Source organism: Podarcis pityusensis, assembly GCF_964106645.2.
Source record: "Podarcis pityusensis genome assembly, chromosome: 9".
In the NCBI taxonomy this organism is placed as follows: domain Eukaryota; kingdom Metazoa; phylum Chordata; class Lepidosauria; order Squamata; family Lacertidae; genus Podarcis; species Podarcis pityusensis.
In genome coordinates, this window is record NC_138034.1 from 5357127 (window position 1) to 5372530 (window position 15404).

The window sequence follows — 15404 nt, forward strand, 5'->3', positions numbered from 1 at the left end:
AGAAAGCCCTTCTTCAAAGAGCATTTGAATGGGTTCCGCCGATAGATCCCACCCCAATTTATGGATCAACATGGTGAACTCAGTCCAGTACTCACGGACAGATCGGCTCCCCTGTTTGCAAGCCATTAACTGTCTGCGCACCACTCCCTGCTCAATATCGCTGGAAAACATCAGATCCATGGCGCGAAAGAACTTCATCGTGTCCTTTAGGACGTCACTATTCGCTGCCATCAGGGGTCTAACCCAGTCTCTCGCCCCCTTTTCAAGATGCCCAATCACGAAAGCCACTCGTGATTCCTCGTCAGGGAATTCATCAAACTGCAGATTGAGGGCATATTGCATCTCTGTCCGAAAGCCATGATAGTCTTTGGGCTCCCCCCCAAACTTCTGCACCAATCCTGGTACCTTTCTGGCGAGCTGGGTGGCTTTCCCCTTTTTGTCTGCATCCTGAGCCCTCCTCTCCTCAAGCCTCGCCGTCTGCAGCGCTAGCTGGACCTCCAACACCCGGTACCTTTCTTCCAGGCTTGGACCCGCTCCAGCTCCTGCTTCTCCGGTTCCGGTTGGGTTGCTCATGATGCCTTCTCCTGCACAAGCTGCTTTCAAAGACTGTCGGAATGCTGTGATGGGATGATGAGCTGCTTGTGCGTAAAATCGTATCCCCTCAGAGTTTGTTCAAGTCCACAAACCTCTGTCTGTGACGGAGCCCCTCAGACATGGCTCCTCTAGTCACTAGCAGATTCCGACAGTGGTTGCTTTCGGAATCGCTTCCAACATAAAAGCTCCTTAACGGAAACACGTCTTCTGGACTCTCTGCGTGACAGTTTCCGGCGAGGAGTGGGTGTCCCTACAGGAGGTCCTGAAACCTCCCCACTGTTTTCGCTGGAAGTGTCTCTGAGCCATCCCTCCAGCTCACTTTCCCTCAGCTCAGCTCCTCTCCCCCTACTGGTTCCCTCTTCAGCTGCTGAGTCTCTCCCAATCTGTGTGAGCCCTTTCACCTCCCTTCCTTCCGATGGCAGTTCCCTGACAGGTGTCATCTGCTGTTGCTGCTGCTGCTGCTGCTAGTAATAATAATAATAATAATAATATTTTTATACCCTGCCCATCTGGCTGCATTTTCCCAGCCACTCCAGGTGGCTTCCAACAAAATATTGAAAGTACAATAAAACATCAGACATTAAAAACTTCCCTAAACAGGGCTGCCTTCAGATGTCTTCTAAAAGTCTGGTAGTTGTTGTTCTCTTTGACATCTAATGGGAGGGCGTTCCACAGGGTGGGCGCCACTACCGAGAAGGCCCTCTGCCTGGTTCCTTGACGAGCACCCCCTCAATTCCTTTGTCCAAGTCGTTTATAAAAACATTGAACAACAATGGGCCCAGGATGGAACCCTGCGGCGCCTGCTTGTCGCCCACTTGACAAGGAAAGTGGCTGATCAAGGGGGGAAAGTAGTCAATGGGAGGGCAGCCATCTCCACAGCCGGTAATATGTGATGGCCTATGACCCAAACATTAATAAACTAAATCTACATCTCAGCCAGTAGAAGGAGCTCTGCTGTGGCAGCTAAGGAGATGGGGAATCCCGAAGCCTGTGACCATGGTTAGAGAAAGTTGGCCTCATCAGACATCCTATGAAGAGAGTGAGGAGGGATTTGGATGTCTGTGAATCTGTCAGTAAAGCTCTTTATTTGCATGCATGCTTAGCCATGTGCTTCCCTGTGGAACCATGAAGGGAGATGGGCAGGGAAATAAACATTAAGGCTGCAGTCAGTGTTACTAGGCACCTTCAGTAAAACACTTTTCCACCAACTTTAGAATATTTTGTATTTGCTCTACCTTCGTATTTACTTCAGCAGTCAAAATGGACATGCCAAGTGCTTAAACAGATTGCTCATTTTGGGAGTTTGGGGCTACCAGAGCGAGAAACAAGATATTAGATGGCAAGGTGCTGTCCCCTATTAATTAAGCAGTATTTTTGGGGACTGATTAAGTTCGGCAACCAAGCTATCACTAATTCTCCATGATAATAGACAGCACTTCTGAGAACAAGCCCCTTCGGTACCCTAAAATCGATCTGACCCCGAGGACTTGAACTTGTTTAAGGTGAATAGGTGTTTTTTCCTTGTCAAATTTGAAACTGCGGTACTGACACATCCTACAGAAGTGGGTAGAGCTGAAAAGCAACCTTCCCAGTAAGTGTGTCACGGCTGCTTACTGGGAAGGTTGGAGGGGTTCTGTGCGCATCAGATTGGTTCCACCAGTGCAGTAACTGCACTAACCTTCCCAATACCTCTCTCCTCCCCCCCCTCCAAGCAAGAGGAGGTGTCACACCAGCTGGGAAACTAGCATTGTGGCTGCCCACCCCCACCCCACTGGCTGCTTCTACTTTCATGCTGCCGATGCACGATTGCATGTAATTCCCCCTCTGGGAGAATAGAAAAGCAAAAAATGGAGTTGAGCAGTTCCGGCATCTAATAGTTGGCCCTTAACATTTCACAACCCTTAGGAAGCAATGATACTACCACTTCCCCTTTCTCTTGTTCTGAGTATACATGAACAACCACCCCCACCCCCAGCACCCTCTCCAGCCTCAGTTTGCTTTGATCTTTAGCTTACCTGATACCATCTCTACAGGTGTGGGCTACTTGTCTGTATTTACCGTTAGTGACTTTCACCTCTTAGGCATGCTCCCTTGCTTTTTCTATTCATCTCCCCACTAAACTTTTTATGCAACCACATTGGCCTTTTTTATATTTTTCCTATTTTTTTTGTTTACTGGTCCCCATCCCCGTCCCCCGATTATGCCTTTAGTAACATTTTCTCCAGGAACTCCCATTCATCTTGGCCTCCTTCCCTCATTAATGAACCTAGTCTTTCTCTGAGCTTATTAAAATCGGCTTTTTTCTGAAATCCAAGCAACATGTTTGCATTAAGATCATAAATTCCAGCATTACAAAGTGACTTCCCCCAAGTGTTCCTTCTAATCATTCCCTTGCTTACGTGTAAGAGGTAACAGTTGCTATGCTTGCTTTCACTGGGCACTCTCTTAATTGCCAAGGGAGGTTTGGAAGTAGCAGGCTGCTGGCAGCTAGCTTCGGTCTCCAGGAGCAGCAGTGAGGGTGGAGCTCTTTGTATACTGGGTAGCCATGGATATTTAAATCTTAGGAACTTAGGTGAGTGAAATGGGTAGAAAACCTGTCCAACATGTCTGACTTTACGATGGAGTAATGGAACTACAGTGTTCGGAATTTAGACAGCTCGTGGGACTATTTTCTGCTTTGCAAACTTAATTACGGTGCTCTACTTTTTATAAACAAAGTGCCCGGTGTCTGCATCATTAAGATGGAATACATATTTCTCGTCTTGTATTTTTCTTTTTTCCTCTGTCTCTGTGCTCTGGTATGCCTATATTTTTCGGGCTGTCAAGAAATGACTTACAAGCATGACGGTAAGAAACTCTGAGCTATTTGTTCATATTCTTGCGATGCTGAATTTAGTTTGAGTTTCTACCCTGTTACTTCGTTAATGACGTAAAAAATGTAAAGTGAAGTATATGAAGTTACTGAAGTGAAAAGAAGAGAAAAGGATGTTTGTTTGTTTTTTACACAGTTTAGCTCCTGTTAGTTAGTTAGTTAATTTATATATTGCTCTTCATAAGATTTCAGGGCAGTTCACAGAATAAACAGCTAATCATTCAGTTTTCAATGATGTTCAGACCAGTTCTTGTGCAAGAAAATCCCAGTTTATTTTGCCCTTTGTCTTCAGAAATAAGACATAATTTGCTCAAAAAGAGCTCTTATGCTTTAATCAAAGTGGTGTCGCCCAGTGGTGAAATGGATAGCATGTTCTAAACCTTTTTGGTGGCTCTCATAAATTTACTGTGGATCTTTTGGGGTGACTTATAAAACGTATGTTGCTGCTTTGTTTTGGGAAAATATAAACACAAAGGGTACAGTGGATGAATTTTGACAGAAGAGATTTTAAAACAAAATAACGATATAGAAATGCTTTAAACAAATGATAAGGCCTTTGAAGTAGACCATGCCATTTCACTCTATTTTTCCTCCATTATTTTTTTTTTTACTGTAGTTTTAAAATGTTATGCATTAAAGAAGTTGTTAAATGTTACCACTACTGGTCCACCTATTTAAGTGCTTATCTGATGAATACGGAGCAGTTGCGTTGTAAATTACATTGCAGGTGTTGCATAAATCCCATGGTGCACTTAACCTCATAATAATGGTGGTGTGTTAATTTTCATTTTAATGAATACATTTCTCTTACACGGAAATAGCCTGTGTGTGATGCTTTCCAAGCATTTTTCATATACTGTAAAGCATATTAGGGACTTCCGGGTTGGCGCGTCTGTCTAATGGCGGATTCCCTCCGAGCTCCGGAGGGAATCGGCTCAGCAGGGGACCGGGTCTTACCGTGCCGGCGACACGGGGACCCTCACAAACCACGTACACGGGGTACGTGGACATGGTGACTCGGCGGGCATCGTAAGCGCCCCCCCGACCCGTGAGAGAGCCTTTTTAAAGGCTAAGGATCGGGTGCCTGGGAGCGGCGTGGTGCTGTGAGTCTTCTGCTACCCCTGCCGAGCGAAGCCGCATGCCATTCTTCAGTCAGCGCTAACTTCTTCCTGCTAAATTTGGACTCAAAACTAAGAGCAACAACCCGTGAGTAATTTGAAAATTGGATTATAAATTTTTCGGATTGGATTTGGTACGAACGGAGGAGATGAAAAAAAAGGGAAGTCCGCCTCCTCCATATTGTTAACAGTGCAAGCAAGGATTTGACAACTAAAGTTGCGGGAAAACTTGTGAGATTGGATAAAAAATATAGACCTCACGGATTTAAAAGACCTAAGCTAAGGTGCTGGAGGACAAGAGATTATTTTGTTTGAAATTAAGTATCACCCTACTCAAGCCCGGGAGCAACCCGAGCTAAGAGCCTGCTGAGACATAGATACTTTTGACAGCTGTCAAATTAGCTGTCAAAGTTGAAAGAACTGAAAATTGAAACTTTAACCGATTAAATTGCTACAAATTATTACAAATAAGGAAAGATCGACACAAACAAGTCTGACTTTTGGATCGGAGAGGGAAAGATCATTAAAACCAGAATCCCTCTAGAGGGGACTCTTGGACATTGCAAGAATGGAACTAAAACAAGGAATACAGGAAATACGTGCTGGTTTGAAAGAGCTGATCTCTCTTGTGGGAAATTTGATACAGAGGAATGAGAAAGGCCTTGTTTTGTCTATGAGCCCACCAGACCCGAAGCTATCTGAAAATACACTAACTGATTTGGAAAGGGACTCATTGTTTGAAACACAGGCAGCTGGACAAGGGAAAGAACCCAAGATTGAGGAGGAAAAGACACCTGCCAAGCAAAAGGAGCTGAAGGAAGGGAAGGCTGAGACACCACATAAAGGAGAGGAGAGACCAAGATCTGCTAAGAAGAAATCTAAACTGACTAAGGTGAAAACAGGACTACTTGGGACATATAGATTTATGAAACAATGTTGGAATATGGGACACAAGCAAACAGGTTTAACTGAAAGAATCATCGCCAACATTGAGAAAATAAGTCTTCGATCCTGGGAGTTAAGCATGAGAGACTTTCGAAGGAATCGGCTGAAAGGAACTGTGAGAGACTTGCGCGCCTCGGACGTGAGATCACCAGGCTAGAAAGATGGACTAAATGTACTTTGATTAAGGATTGAAGCCGGGGGAGAAGGGTGGGACTTAACAGTCCGAAGGGGGTTGAAGTTTTTTTTTTTTTTTTTTGTTTTCTACCTTTTAATTTTTATAGAATAAAGAATATTTTATAAGAATGGGGAATCCGTGGGGGGGAAAGGGTGGCAATTTTAGGAAAGGTATCTTCTTTTCTTTTTTAGAAACATGCTTATAGCTTTTTTCTGTTCTTTTACTCTTATACAGAGGATTAAGGGGTATACGTTAATAAAATGCTAGCACAACAAATGAATTAAAGTATAATTTTATAATTAAAATGAATTTAATCAAACTAGGGTTAAGTAATTTTAATAAAATAAGGTACAGGATGTTTAGGGGAAAAACTTGCTAGAATAAATAAACTGGAGTTGGGAAACAATAGGAGGAGACGTGGGGAAGTCCTGAAAAGAAGTTACTGAAAATAAGTGTAAAGAGGTGAACCTCTTTTTCTTTTTTCTTTTTTTTCTTTTTTTTGGATGTATGTTTCTATGTTCCTGAGCTTTGATTCTTAATGTAATCTTTTTTGGAAAATTAATAAAGATTATATAAAAAAAAAAAATAAAGCATATTAATTGGCACTCAAACGTTATGGGCCATTGATTAATAATGTAGGGAGGAGGACCATTGTGTGTGTTTTGGGGCTTGGAGGTCCTACCCCTCTTGTCTCAAGCCCTTTTGTGCTTTCTTGTGCCTCTTCACTTCTTTGCACAGCTGCCACTGTTTTCTACATTGCCAGGTCTTTGCTTCCACACGAATAAAAATAATAACTACTTTGTTAGTTGCCCATACAGTTATGTTGAAGGTGTGAAATATAAATTATGTAAATATAAAAACCCCTCTTCATTCTGACACATTTCTAACTCCTAGTCTTCACACTCCCATTTACAATTTCTATTCTTGTGTGCGTGATCTCCTCCTCCAAATCACTTTTTGAAGTGGTCTTACACATTCACACATACAGATAGTGTCCTCCAGGCACAACAGCACTTCATGGCATTTCTAGACAGCAGTCTAGATTAGGGATTAGGTGCCTATGGGAGATGGTGCTATTTAAAGGGCTAATCCCCACCACAAAAGAATTCCTATAATTATCTGTTTCTGGTTGGGCTATCAACACTAAAGAGCTGTTTAACCAAAGAACCACAAGACACAATTGTAAAAACTCTTTGTAGGAGGCACAGTTTTACTTCTGAGTTATAAATATGGTGTTATGTGCAACAAAACACAGCAAGGCTGTTAGAAGTATTTTGAAGCTCTAGTTCTGTTCTTTCTTTTGGTCGTAACACATTCTCTGCTTAAGGCAGGGGCGTCTTACCCATAGCAGCTAGTGGCACAGGGCCCAAGTTCTGGAGGGCGCCAGGGAAGAGGCGGAGGCTGAATGGGGTGCCTCCCGGCATCAGCTCGCCGCCCTCGCCCACCTCCGCCATGCCGCGCCGAAGCAGCACCGCGCCCGGAGCCTCCGTCTGCCGTGGCCACCATGGCACGAAGCGGCCAGCTGAGCCGGAGGCGCCGCGTCCAGCCTCCGCCTCTTCCCCGCCGGAGGAGCAACCCTCCAGCTGCTGCCCGCCTCCTCCAGCCCCTCCGGCAGCGCTGTCCTCCCTAAAAAACTCTGGGAAATGGGGGGCGCCGGAGGGAGCTTTGCACTGTTACCGGAAAAATCCGAGGGCTCCTTTGGACAAAAAGTAAAGACACCAACCAGAGTAAATTGGAGCAAATCAGCAGCCTGTAGGCTTGGCCTTTATTGAACTGTTGCAACAGGGTGCTCCCCTCACTTGCAAGAGAGAGGAAAGACCCAGAAAAATGGTGTGCAAGGTCTTATAAAGACTTTTGAAATTGCCACCCTGTAGGTCAAGACCACCCCCAGAAACATCATGCATACATTACAGAAAGGAGGGGTTGAGGGAGGAGTTGTGGTGGTAACCTGAGTGTCCTGTCACCTGGCTGGTTCCCTTCTCCCCCTCCCCATGAGTCATTTTCAGAAGACAAAAGGTAGTTGCAGTTTCCTGCCCCCTGAGGGAAGATCTGATCATTGTCCTTTGTTCCAGTCCATGCTGAATCCACTCCCATATGGAAGTTCTTTGTGATCTTGATTGTCTTCTGCCTAGGACCATCAGGGTTGGCATAGCAACTGGGCAGGGCTCCTGTGGATGTGCTGGGATGTTCAAGGGATTATGGCTGGCCTGTATCAAACCTTTCCCATTTTGTAGTCCTTCCTTGATGGAGTAAAATAAAAGTGGAACAGTGCAAATCTGATGTATGGTTGATTTTCTATGAATTTATAACAGAAGCGTAGCGTATGTAGTGTGTGAGTGTGAGTGTGTGTGAAGTTTGTACAAACTGAATAATGGGGGGGGGGGGGGTTCCCTGCTACAGCACCACGGCACCGGATATACTTAAGACGGCCCTGGCTTAAGGTGAGGATTTTTACTACCTGGTATTTGAACGCCAAAGCTCAAGCCGATGTGCAATTGTGGGCAAGAAATCTTCATTTTTGCATTTCTTGGAATTGTGGCAGAGTGGTGTCATGAGCCCCATAATGCTGACTGCCTCAGGGTTGGGGCGGCAATTGCTGTCAGATGAGGAAGACAAGAAGGGTGCAGATTGCAGGGAGAGGCACTGGAGGGAAGACAGGCACCATGTCCCTTTTACCTTTGGAGGCAGTCCTGATGACTTCCTGTCCTGCCCCCTCCATGAAGCTGAGTGATGGCCTAGCAGTGGGGGAGGCTGCAGAAGAGGTGGCTGCAGCAACTGCTGCACTCGTTGTAGGCCAGATCTGCCACCTGAGGTGACTGCCTTACCTTGCCTCCTGGGTGGGTCGCCCCTGGATGAGAACCAGGGCGGGGGGGGGGGGGGGAGAGGGTTATCTGTGTTTTGCCCTAGCATTGTGTCCTTATTTCCTAATTACATGAACTCTGTCCTTCATTTCAGGCATTTAATCATATTATAACTGGTTTCTCGTTTTCGTGATGTGCATAGGGTATCTAGTGCTGTGGCTAATCCAAACCCCCAGCTATGCTTCTTTTGAGAATTTAAGCTGGGGGTTGGGAGCCTGAGGCCCACCAGATGGTGCTGGACTTCACCAGGCCCAACTAGCATGGCCAGCGGTCAGGGCTGATGATGGGGAGCTGCAGTCCAGGAACATCCCTGACCTGATGTAAATTATTAGCCTATTGTAGACCTGCCATGTTATATTCCTATGGAAGTGTGGTGTCTAAATATTTGAATAAAAATAAAATGCCTTGATAACAAAGACTGGCCAACTAGCAGCAATGACTCCATCTACAGGAGTGCATCTTAAGGCTTCTGTTCTTTTGCAGCTGTTTTGCCCTAGGTGGCATCAGGTGGTGGCAGGTGGACATGGCTTGCGGGAAATGGTATCACAGCTCAAATTAGGACCCCTTTCATTAGAACTGCAGGCCCATTGATTTAACCCCTTCTCCTCTGAATGTTTCAGTTTTCTCTTAGCTGCTCACTCTAATTTATTTTTATTTTAACTTAGTGCACATTAGTTAGCAGCTGTGCAGCATAAATGCAGAGCTTTGGTTAGTACATGACAGGCACTCTTTTTTCTCTTTTTTCTAGGATAGCTTGGCCACTGTGGTCTGTGTATTGGAAGCGTTGCAGTTGGGTTATTGCATTGCACTTTTTGTGGTTCAGAAGCTGCTACTTGTGCAGAATATGGCTGTTAATGTCTTCACTGGGATATCAAACTGCACACATATTACACCAATGCTAAAAGAACTGCACTGGCTGCCTATTAGCTATCAAGATCTTGTTAACATATGAGGCCTTGCACCACTTTGGATCAGGTTATCAAGTAGATTTCCATGCGTTCACTGAGAACATCAAAGGAGACTGCTGGCCGTGTCGCAGCCTGCAAACTACAATCTAGTGGCAGTTTTGAAGTGGACCTTCTCTGTAATGGTTACCGTTCTCTGGAATATCCCCCCCCCCCCGGCACTCTAGGGACTCAGCTACATTAGTAAAGAAAAACCATTTCATATGCGTTATAACACTGTTACACCAGATGGTGCTGTGGAGTCCTGTCAACATGATTTCCCTTTATGAAGTTTACAACGGGTTTAACTGAAACTCTTTTTAGATGTGTCTAGATCCAGCCTAGGAGACCATGTATTGCATTTCAAGTGCTTATTGAAAACATATCTTTGTGTGTGGGCATTCCACAACTGTTGATTGCTGGATTGTACTGATTTTTATTTTTAGTATTTTATAGGCAAAGAATTAATTAATTAATTTGGTTGCTATTTATCTTATTTTGTGTGTGTGTGTGTGTGTAATATTTATCGAGAGTTTTAGAGTTTTTGACTCCTTAATGTTGGGGTAGCCAATACGGTGCCCGTCAGACATTCTTGGACTGCAACTCCCAGTAGCCTCAGCCAGCAAGGCCAGTGGTTAGGGTTCATGGAAGTTGTGCCAGGTTGTTCACCCTTGCCTTGTGGGTAGTCCTAACTATAGGAAGCCAACCTAACTTAGGCTGGTGCAAGTTATCTCTATTCCAAACTCTGTTTAGGAGCCTCTGGCATGGACTGAGTTTTGAGGCTTGGGCCCTAGGTCACAAGGGCAGGGCTTGGAATAGGTGTAAGTTATTGGGACTTACACTGACACAAGTTCTGCAGGCTGAGGGACGGATACTGCTGGATCTTCAGCTGGCGTCAGGCCTTTACTCCAGCTTAGACCTGGTTGAACCCCATAGCAGCAGGGAAAGCCCAATATGTCTCAAATTCATCCTGGTGGATCTTGGGTTTGGATTGTTGCTGATCACATTGTGGAAGAGGACATGGAAAATATTTCCCTATGCCTTTGCTTGAGAGACTGTGGCTGAGGTGCATAGTTTGTGGATAGTTATTTTGGTGCTATGCTGAGGACCAGGTAGGACTCCTTTGGCCTCCAATTGTTGTCACCTTCCTTAAAGACAGAAATAAAGGCCCTTTGATACAGCTCTTTGAATAACTTGCTTGTCTATAACAAAGTGCATTGGTCTTATTTCAGAGGCATGTTGTGGAGACATTTTTTGGATTTGACGAAGAATCAGTGGATTCAGAAACATCATCAGTAACTTCCTATAATACAGATAAAACGGACAGGACTCCAGCTACACCAGAAGAAGACTTGGAAGATGTAAGCACCTGTGACTTTGATATGGCATACTGTCATGGACTGGTTGGACGTAGAGGAATGGTGGGAGGCACCAGCTGGGGAGAAGGCTCAGAGCCTGGTGGGACAAGGGGGAGAAGAGGCTTCGGAAGCTGCAGAGATAACAGGGCTGGGTGAGTGGGGGGAGTCTGTGAGAAGAAGTCCCAAATCAGAGGCAGAAGCTGAAAGTTAGCTTCACATAGGTGCAATCTCAAGATTGCTTGGGGAAAATCCTGAAGAGGAGAGGACTTAGGAAGCTGTGGGGAGATGAGGACCTTCAGTCTCAGCAGCTGCCTCATGGGGGCAAGACCTGCTGGAGACGAGTTGCTGTCCTCATGAGGCCTGACGCTCATGTGCAGATTGTGTTTTTGCTAGTAAAGAGTTAACTCCAACTTGCTCAGTGGGGTTAACTGCTGGCTCACTCCTGTCACATGCTTATGTCTCTCCCAAACTCAGAGCAATTGGAAGAATGTGGTCCCAAGGGCAGTTCCCAGTGTTGCCATGGTACTTGAAGGTAGTACACTTCGTATAAACTGAGTCCACAGGAAAGTCTTCACTGGAAGTACCGGTACAGAAAGCTGCTGGAGAAGAAACACAGGGATCGATCAGTCCCTCTTCTTGTCCTCCCTCCTCCTCCTCTCTCTGCAGGCAGAATGGGGGGATGTAAGGCCGAGAGGGCTGAGGAGGAGAGGCTGATGGCCAGTTCGAAATATGCTTCAGGGGGTGTCTAGAAGTGCTGAGGGCCAGTGATTCCCCACCTTCCCTAAAGGGTTGTGCCCATGTTTTAGGGATGCTCTTGGATCCAGCACTTGTCGCTAGGCCAGAGGCTCAGAGCACTTTTATCCTCTATGGCTGATATACCAGCTGTTGCCTTATCTGGACTGGGATAGCTTTGCTCTGATAGACTCTTATTTGGATTACTGTTGCTTGTGGGGCTGCCTTTGAAAATGGTCTGGAAACTTTAGCTGGTGCATACTAGGGGGCCATCTGCTTCCAGTCAATTTCAGGATCCAATTTTAAGAGCTGGTATTCGGTGCTCATCTCGCTTTACTGGCCGATGGAGCTGGCGTACAGCTTCTGGGTCATGAAGCCAGCATAACTAAGCTGCTTCTGGCGAACCAGAGCAGCGCACAGAAACGCCGTTTACCTTCCTGCCGGAGCGGTACCTATTTATCTACTTGCACTTTGATGTGCTTTAGAACTGCTAGGCTGGCAGGAGCAGGGACCGAGTAATGGGAGCTCACCCCGTCGCGGGGATTCGAACCGGCAACCTTTCAGTCGGCAAGCCCAAGAGGCTCAGTGGTTTAGACCACAGCACCACTGTTCCTGCGTCCCTATTATAGGAAATAAAGATGGCTATTACCAATGTAATAATGAAAGAGATTGGAAGCACAAGTGTAGGGGAGATATCTGGTGTGGTGGTGATGGCTGGTGTCAAAGTTGGATTGGGGAGACCATGTTCCAGTCCCCACCCAGCCATGAAACTCACTTTGGGCATCACCCTTTTGCAGCCAATTCTGCCCTGTAGGATAAAGGGGAGGGCCGGAGACCCTATCATTTTAGCAAGAGTGGGATATAAATCTAACAAACACATAAACAACATTTTCATGTTCACAGCAAGGCCTTGTCCCTTTTATGAATCAGATTTCTAAAAAGGCTGGGACTTCTCCATTATGTTGACCTCTTACAATATTTAATTTACTGGTTAGGGGGCTAACCAGGCTGGGATAGCAGGCTTGTTGGTTTTTGAATGTCTGGTGTAGATTTTTTCAATTTCGTTGTTCTGTATGGGACAATGACAATAAAGATTATCGTATCATATCGTATCATACTGAAACTATAGCTAAGTTTGTGTTTCAGTCATCACCAAAAGTATCTTGATGTTTGCAATTTCAGGACATGGCAAAAAAGTGTAAAAAGACTTAGCTAGAATGGCATGTCTGCTATAATTTGTTTATTTACAGAGTTCTTTCTCTTTTAAAATGATGACAGTAATCTTTTTTTTTTACATTTCTTTAAAGAGCACCCCTAAAGAAGAAGCTGATTTGCGGTTCTGTCAGCTAACCAGAGAATATCAAGCTTTGCAAAGAGCATATGCATTGCTCCAGGAACAGGTCGGGGGAACCCAGGATGCAGAAAGAGAAGCAAGGGTAACTTTTTTTAATGTGGCTTTGCAAAAAATAAAATACAGGTTCTTTCAGTTAATTTGAGATATGTTCAGTTTTGAAATGCCCAGGCTTTGCCTGTTTAACTCCTTTGCTCTGTCTGAATGCATGCTGCCTGATTTTTTTAAAAGCACTCTTTACTTTCTTTTAAAGTTTTACCTTTGGTATATAGTCACTCTTAGTTGGTAAGGGCATTTGCATTTGCTTTGGAAACATCTTTTTTGTGTGGATCCTGACTTCAGAGTCGGATCCAATAAAATTACAGACTGGATCTCAGATTTGTTGCCTTCTGGAATTGCCAATTTCAAGCTGTGAAGTGGATCTGAAAAGTCACTGAGCAACTTGATATGTATGTTTGTAATATTTTTATCCAGGAAGTTTGTAATGTTTGAAGTTTTAATCTGTTTTTAATATTCTGATGGAAGCCGCTCAGAGTGGCTAGGGATACCCAGCCAAATGGGTGGGGTATAAATAATTTATTGTTTGTTTGTTGTCAATTTAAGGCACAATGTTCCTAAAATTGCTTTATACTATCATCTAATAAGAAGAAGAATCAATATTTTAAGGTGATGCACTTCTTGACCTAATGGAGCTTAGAAATGTTCCAGTAAGTCCTGGTGCTGAAATGCTGGATTTCTCCTAGGTGGAGCACAAAGCCCATCACCAGAAATCAGGTTAATCTGATTTGGGCAGCAACACTATTCCTTGGTAATTTGAACCCTTTCCCATTTTACTTTGAAGCATGTTTTAAGGCAGAGTGTCCATCAGCTTGATAACGCAGTTTATTGACGTTCCCTTTAAATCAAACTGGACAAATTTTATTCTCCATAATTCTTTTTCCATCATAGAATTGTAGAGTTGGAAGGGACCCCAAGGGTCATCTAGTTCAACCCCCTGCAATGCAAGAATCTCATCTAAAACACCCTGACTAACTTGGGTTTACTGCCAAACCCAACATAGTATTTACGGAGTGTCAGCGTAGTTGGCCCCCACTACCGCTTTCAAAACAGTTACTGATTTCGTTACATAAATCCTACTGGAAATGCTGAGTTTTGCAATGATTAAAGGCAGAATATAGTAGAACCTCCTATATCCCAGTTGTTACCATGACATTAGTTAAGTATTATTCTTCAAACTCTCTATTCAGACACGGGAACAACTACAAGCTGATCTTCTCAGGTGCCAAGCAAAAATTGAAGACCTGGAGAAAGCTCTGGTTGAGAGAGGACAGGTAAAAGACTCTCTTCATACTTTCCGTCAGTTCATTCTCTCTTCTGCATGCAGCGCTGCTCTTATCATCTTTATTGCTTCCTGGTACATTGCTGTGTTTGATGTACAATAGATGAAATGGGGAAAAACAATTGTATTAAATGGAATTATATGTACTGGGGAGGAGGCCTTAAAAGTAGTGAAATAATAAAAACACATTAAGGTTGATATCCTTCCTAATACAGTCAAATAGCATCTTGAAGATTCCCACCAAGACCCTTACAGAAGAGAACTTCGACTGATGACGTCAGCTATGTATTTTCCATCTCCATGATGTAGTAGTTTAGGCACTTGCTCAAAACATTTGTGTTTGTTTTGTGTTGTCTTTGTAAGCAGGCAATGACCCCATGTTTGCAAACAGCATACTGTATTCCTTTATCAAAGAACACAGGAAGATTCTGTATCATATAGAAAGGTTATGACATACAAGCTTAAGACAATTCAAAATTTCTTAGTAACAACAGATCACAGATATAGAAGATTCCTTAGGAAGTTAGTTTTTCTAGAACTCAAGTAAAAACTGTAGCTCTTCAATTTGCATAAGCAACCTCAAACTGTAGCATGCACAGTTTTTATTTAGTGATGGGGGAAATCCATAATTTTACGAAGACTGCACATTAGATTCGTGGGGTCCATTTTATTCAGCCCCATTTGGGAGTTTGTGGACCCACAAAGGCCTACTAGTGCTCAGCACCCCTCCCATGCCCCGTTATGTTGTACCTTTGCTAAAGACAGGGGTCCATGTGGGTCAGACCTATGCTGAAAAGGCCAGTGAGCTTAAGGAGGTATTAGGCACTACTGCAGATGTATAGCACTTCCAGGTTGGTTTGCTGTCATGGAAAGGGTCATTATTTTTGATGCTGAAGTACCCAGAGTATAGCCTGCAATCATGGCAGCACCTGGTCGTCTCTAGTCCAGCATCTTCCCTGGCTTGGATTAGGACTTCTCCACTGCCTTCTATCTCTGGAAAGAATTGAGAAGTGGGGGTCAAGTGCCCTGACTCTTGGGGAAGGGCAGTGTTCCTAGAGAGGCCTTGGCCACTGCTATGCACCTGTCACACATTCTGGTGGCTTACATTCTTCTGC

At 44.4% G+C, this 15404-nt stretch overlaps 3 protein-coding genes across 9 annotated transcripts in view; 2 read left to right on the top strand and 1 right to left on the bottom strand.

Moving 5' to 3' along the window:
* Window positions 1-15404, bottom strand: part of WFS1 (wolframin ER transmembrane glycoprotein) — a 198981-nt gene that overhangs the window by 70187 nt on the left and 113390 nt on the right. The gene's annotated exons all lie outside the window — the stretch shown is intronic.
* JAKMIP1 (janus kinase and microtubule interacting protein 1) overlaps window positions 1-15404 on the top strand; it is a 96540-nt gene that overhangs the window by 40270 nt on the left and 40866 nt on the right. For all 7 annotated transcript variants that reach the window (XR_013990114.1, XM_081019909.1, XM_081019908.1 and 4 more), the window contains exons 9-11: window positions 10742-10870; window positions 12907-13035; window positions 14198-14281. Coding sequence is in view for 6 of the 7 variants with exons in the window: in XM_081019909.1 (XP_080876035.1) it covers window positions 10742-10870; window positions 12907-13035; window positions 14198-14281 (342 nt within the window). In the remaining variant the exon portion in view is untranslated. The remainder of the gene's footprint in view (window positions 1-10741; window positions 10871-12906; window positions 13036-14197; window positions 14282-15404) is intronic.
* LOC308484936 (uncharacterized protein) lies at window positions 3148-10870 on the top strand. The gene is made up of 2 exons (XM_081020226.1): window positions 3148-3441; window positions 10742-10870. The coding sequence occupies exons 1-2, from the start codon at window positions 3336-3338 to the stop codon at window positions 10771-10773; spliced, it is 138 nt and encodes a 45-aa protein (XP_080876352.1). The 5' UTR covers window positions 3148-3335; the 3' UTR covers window positions 10774-10870.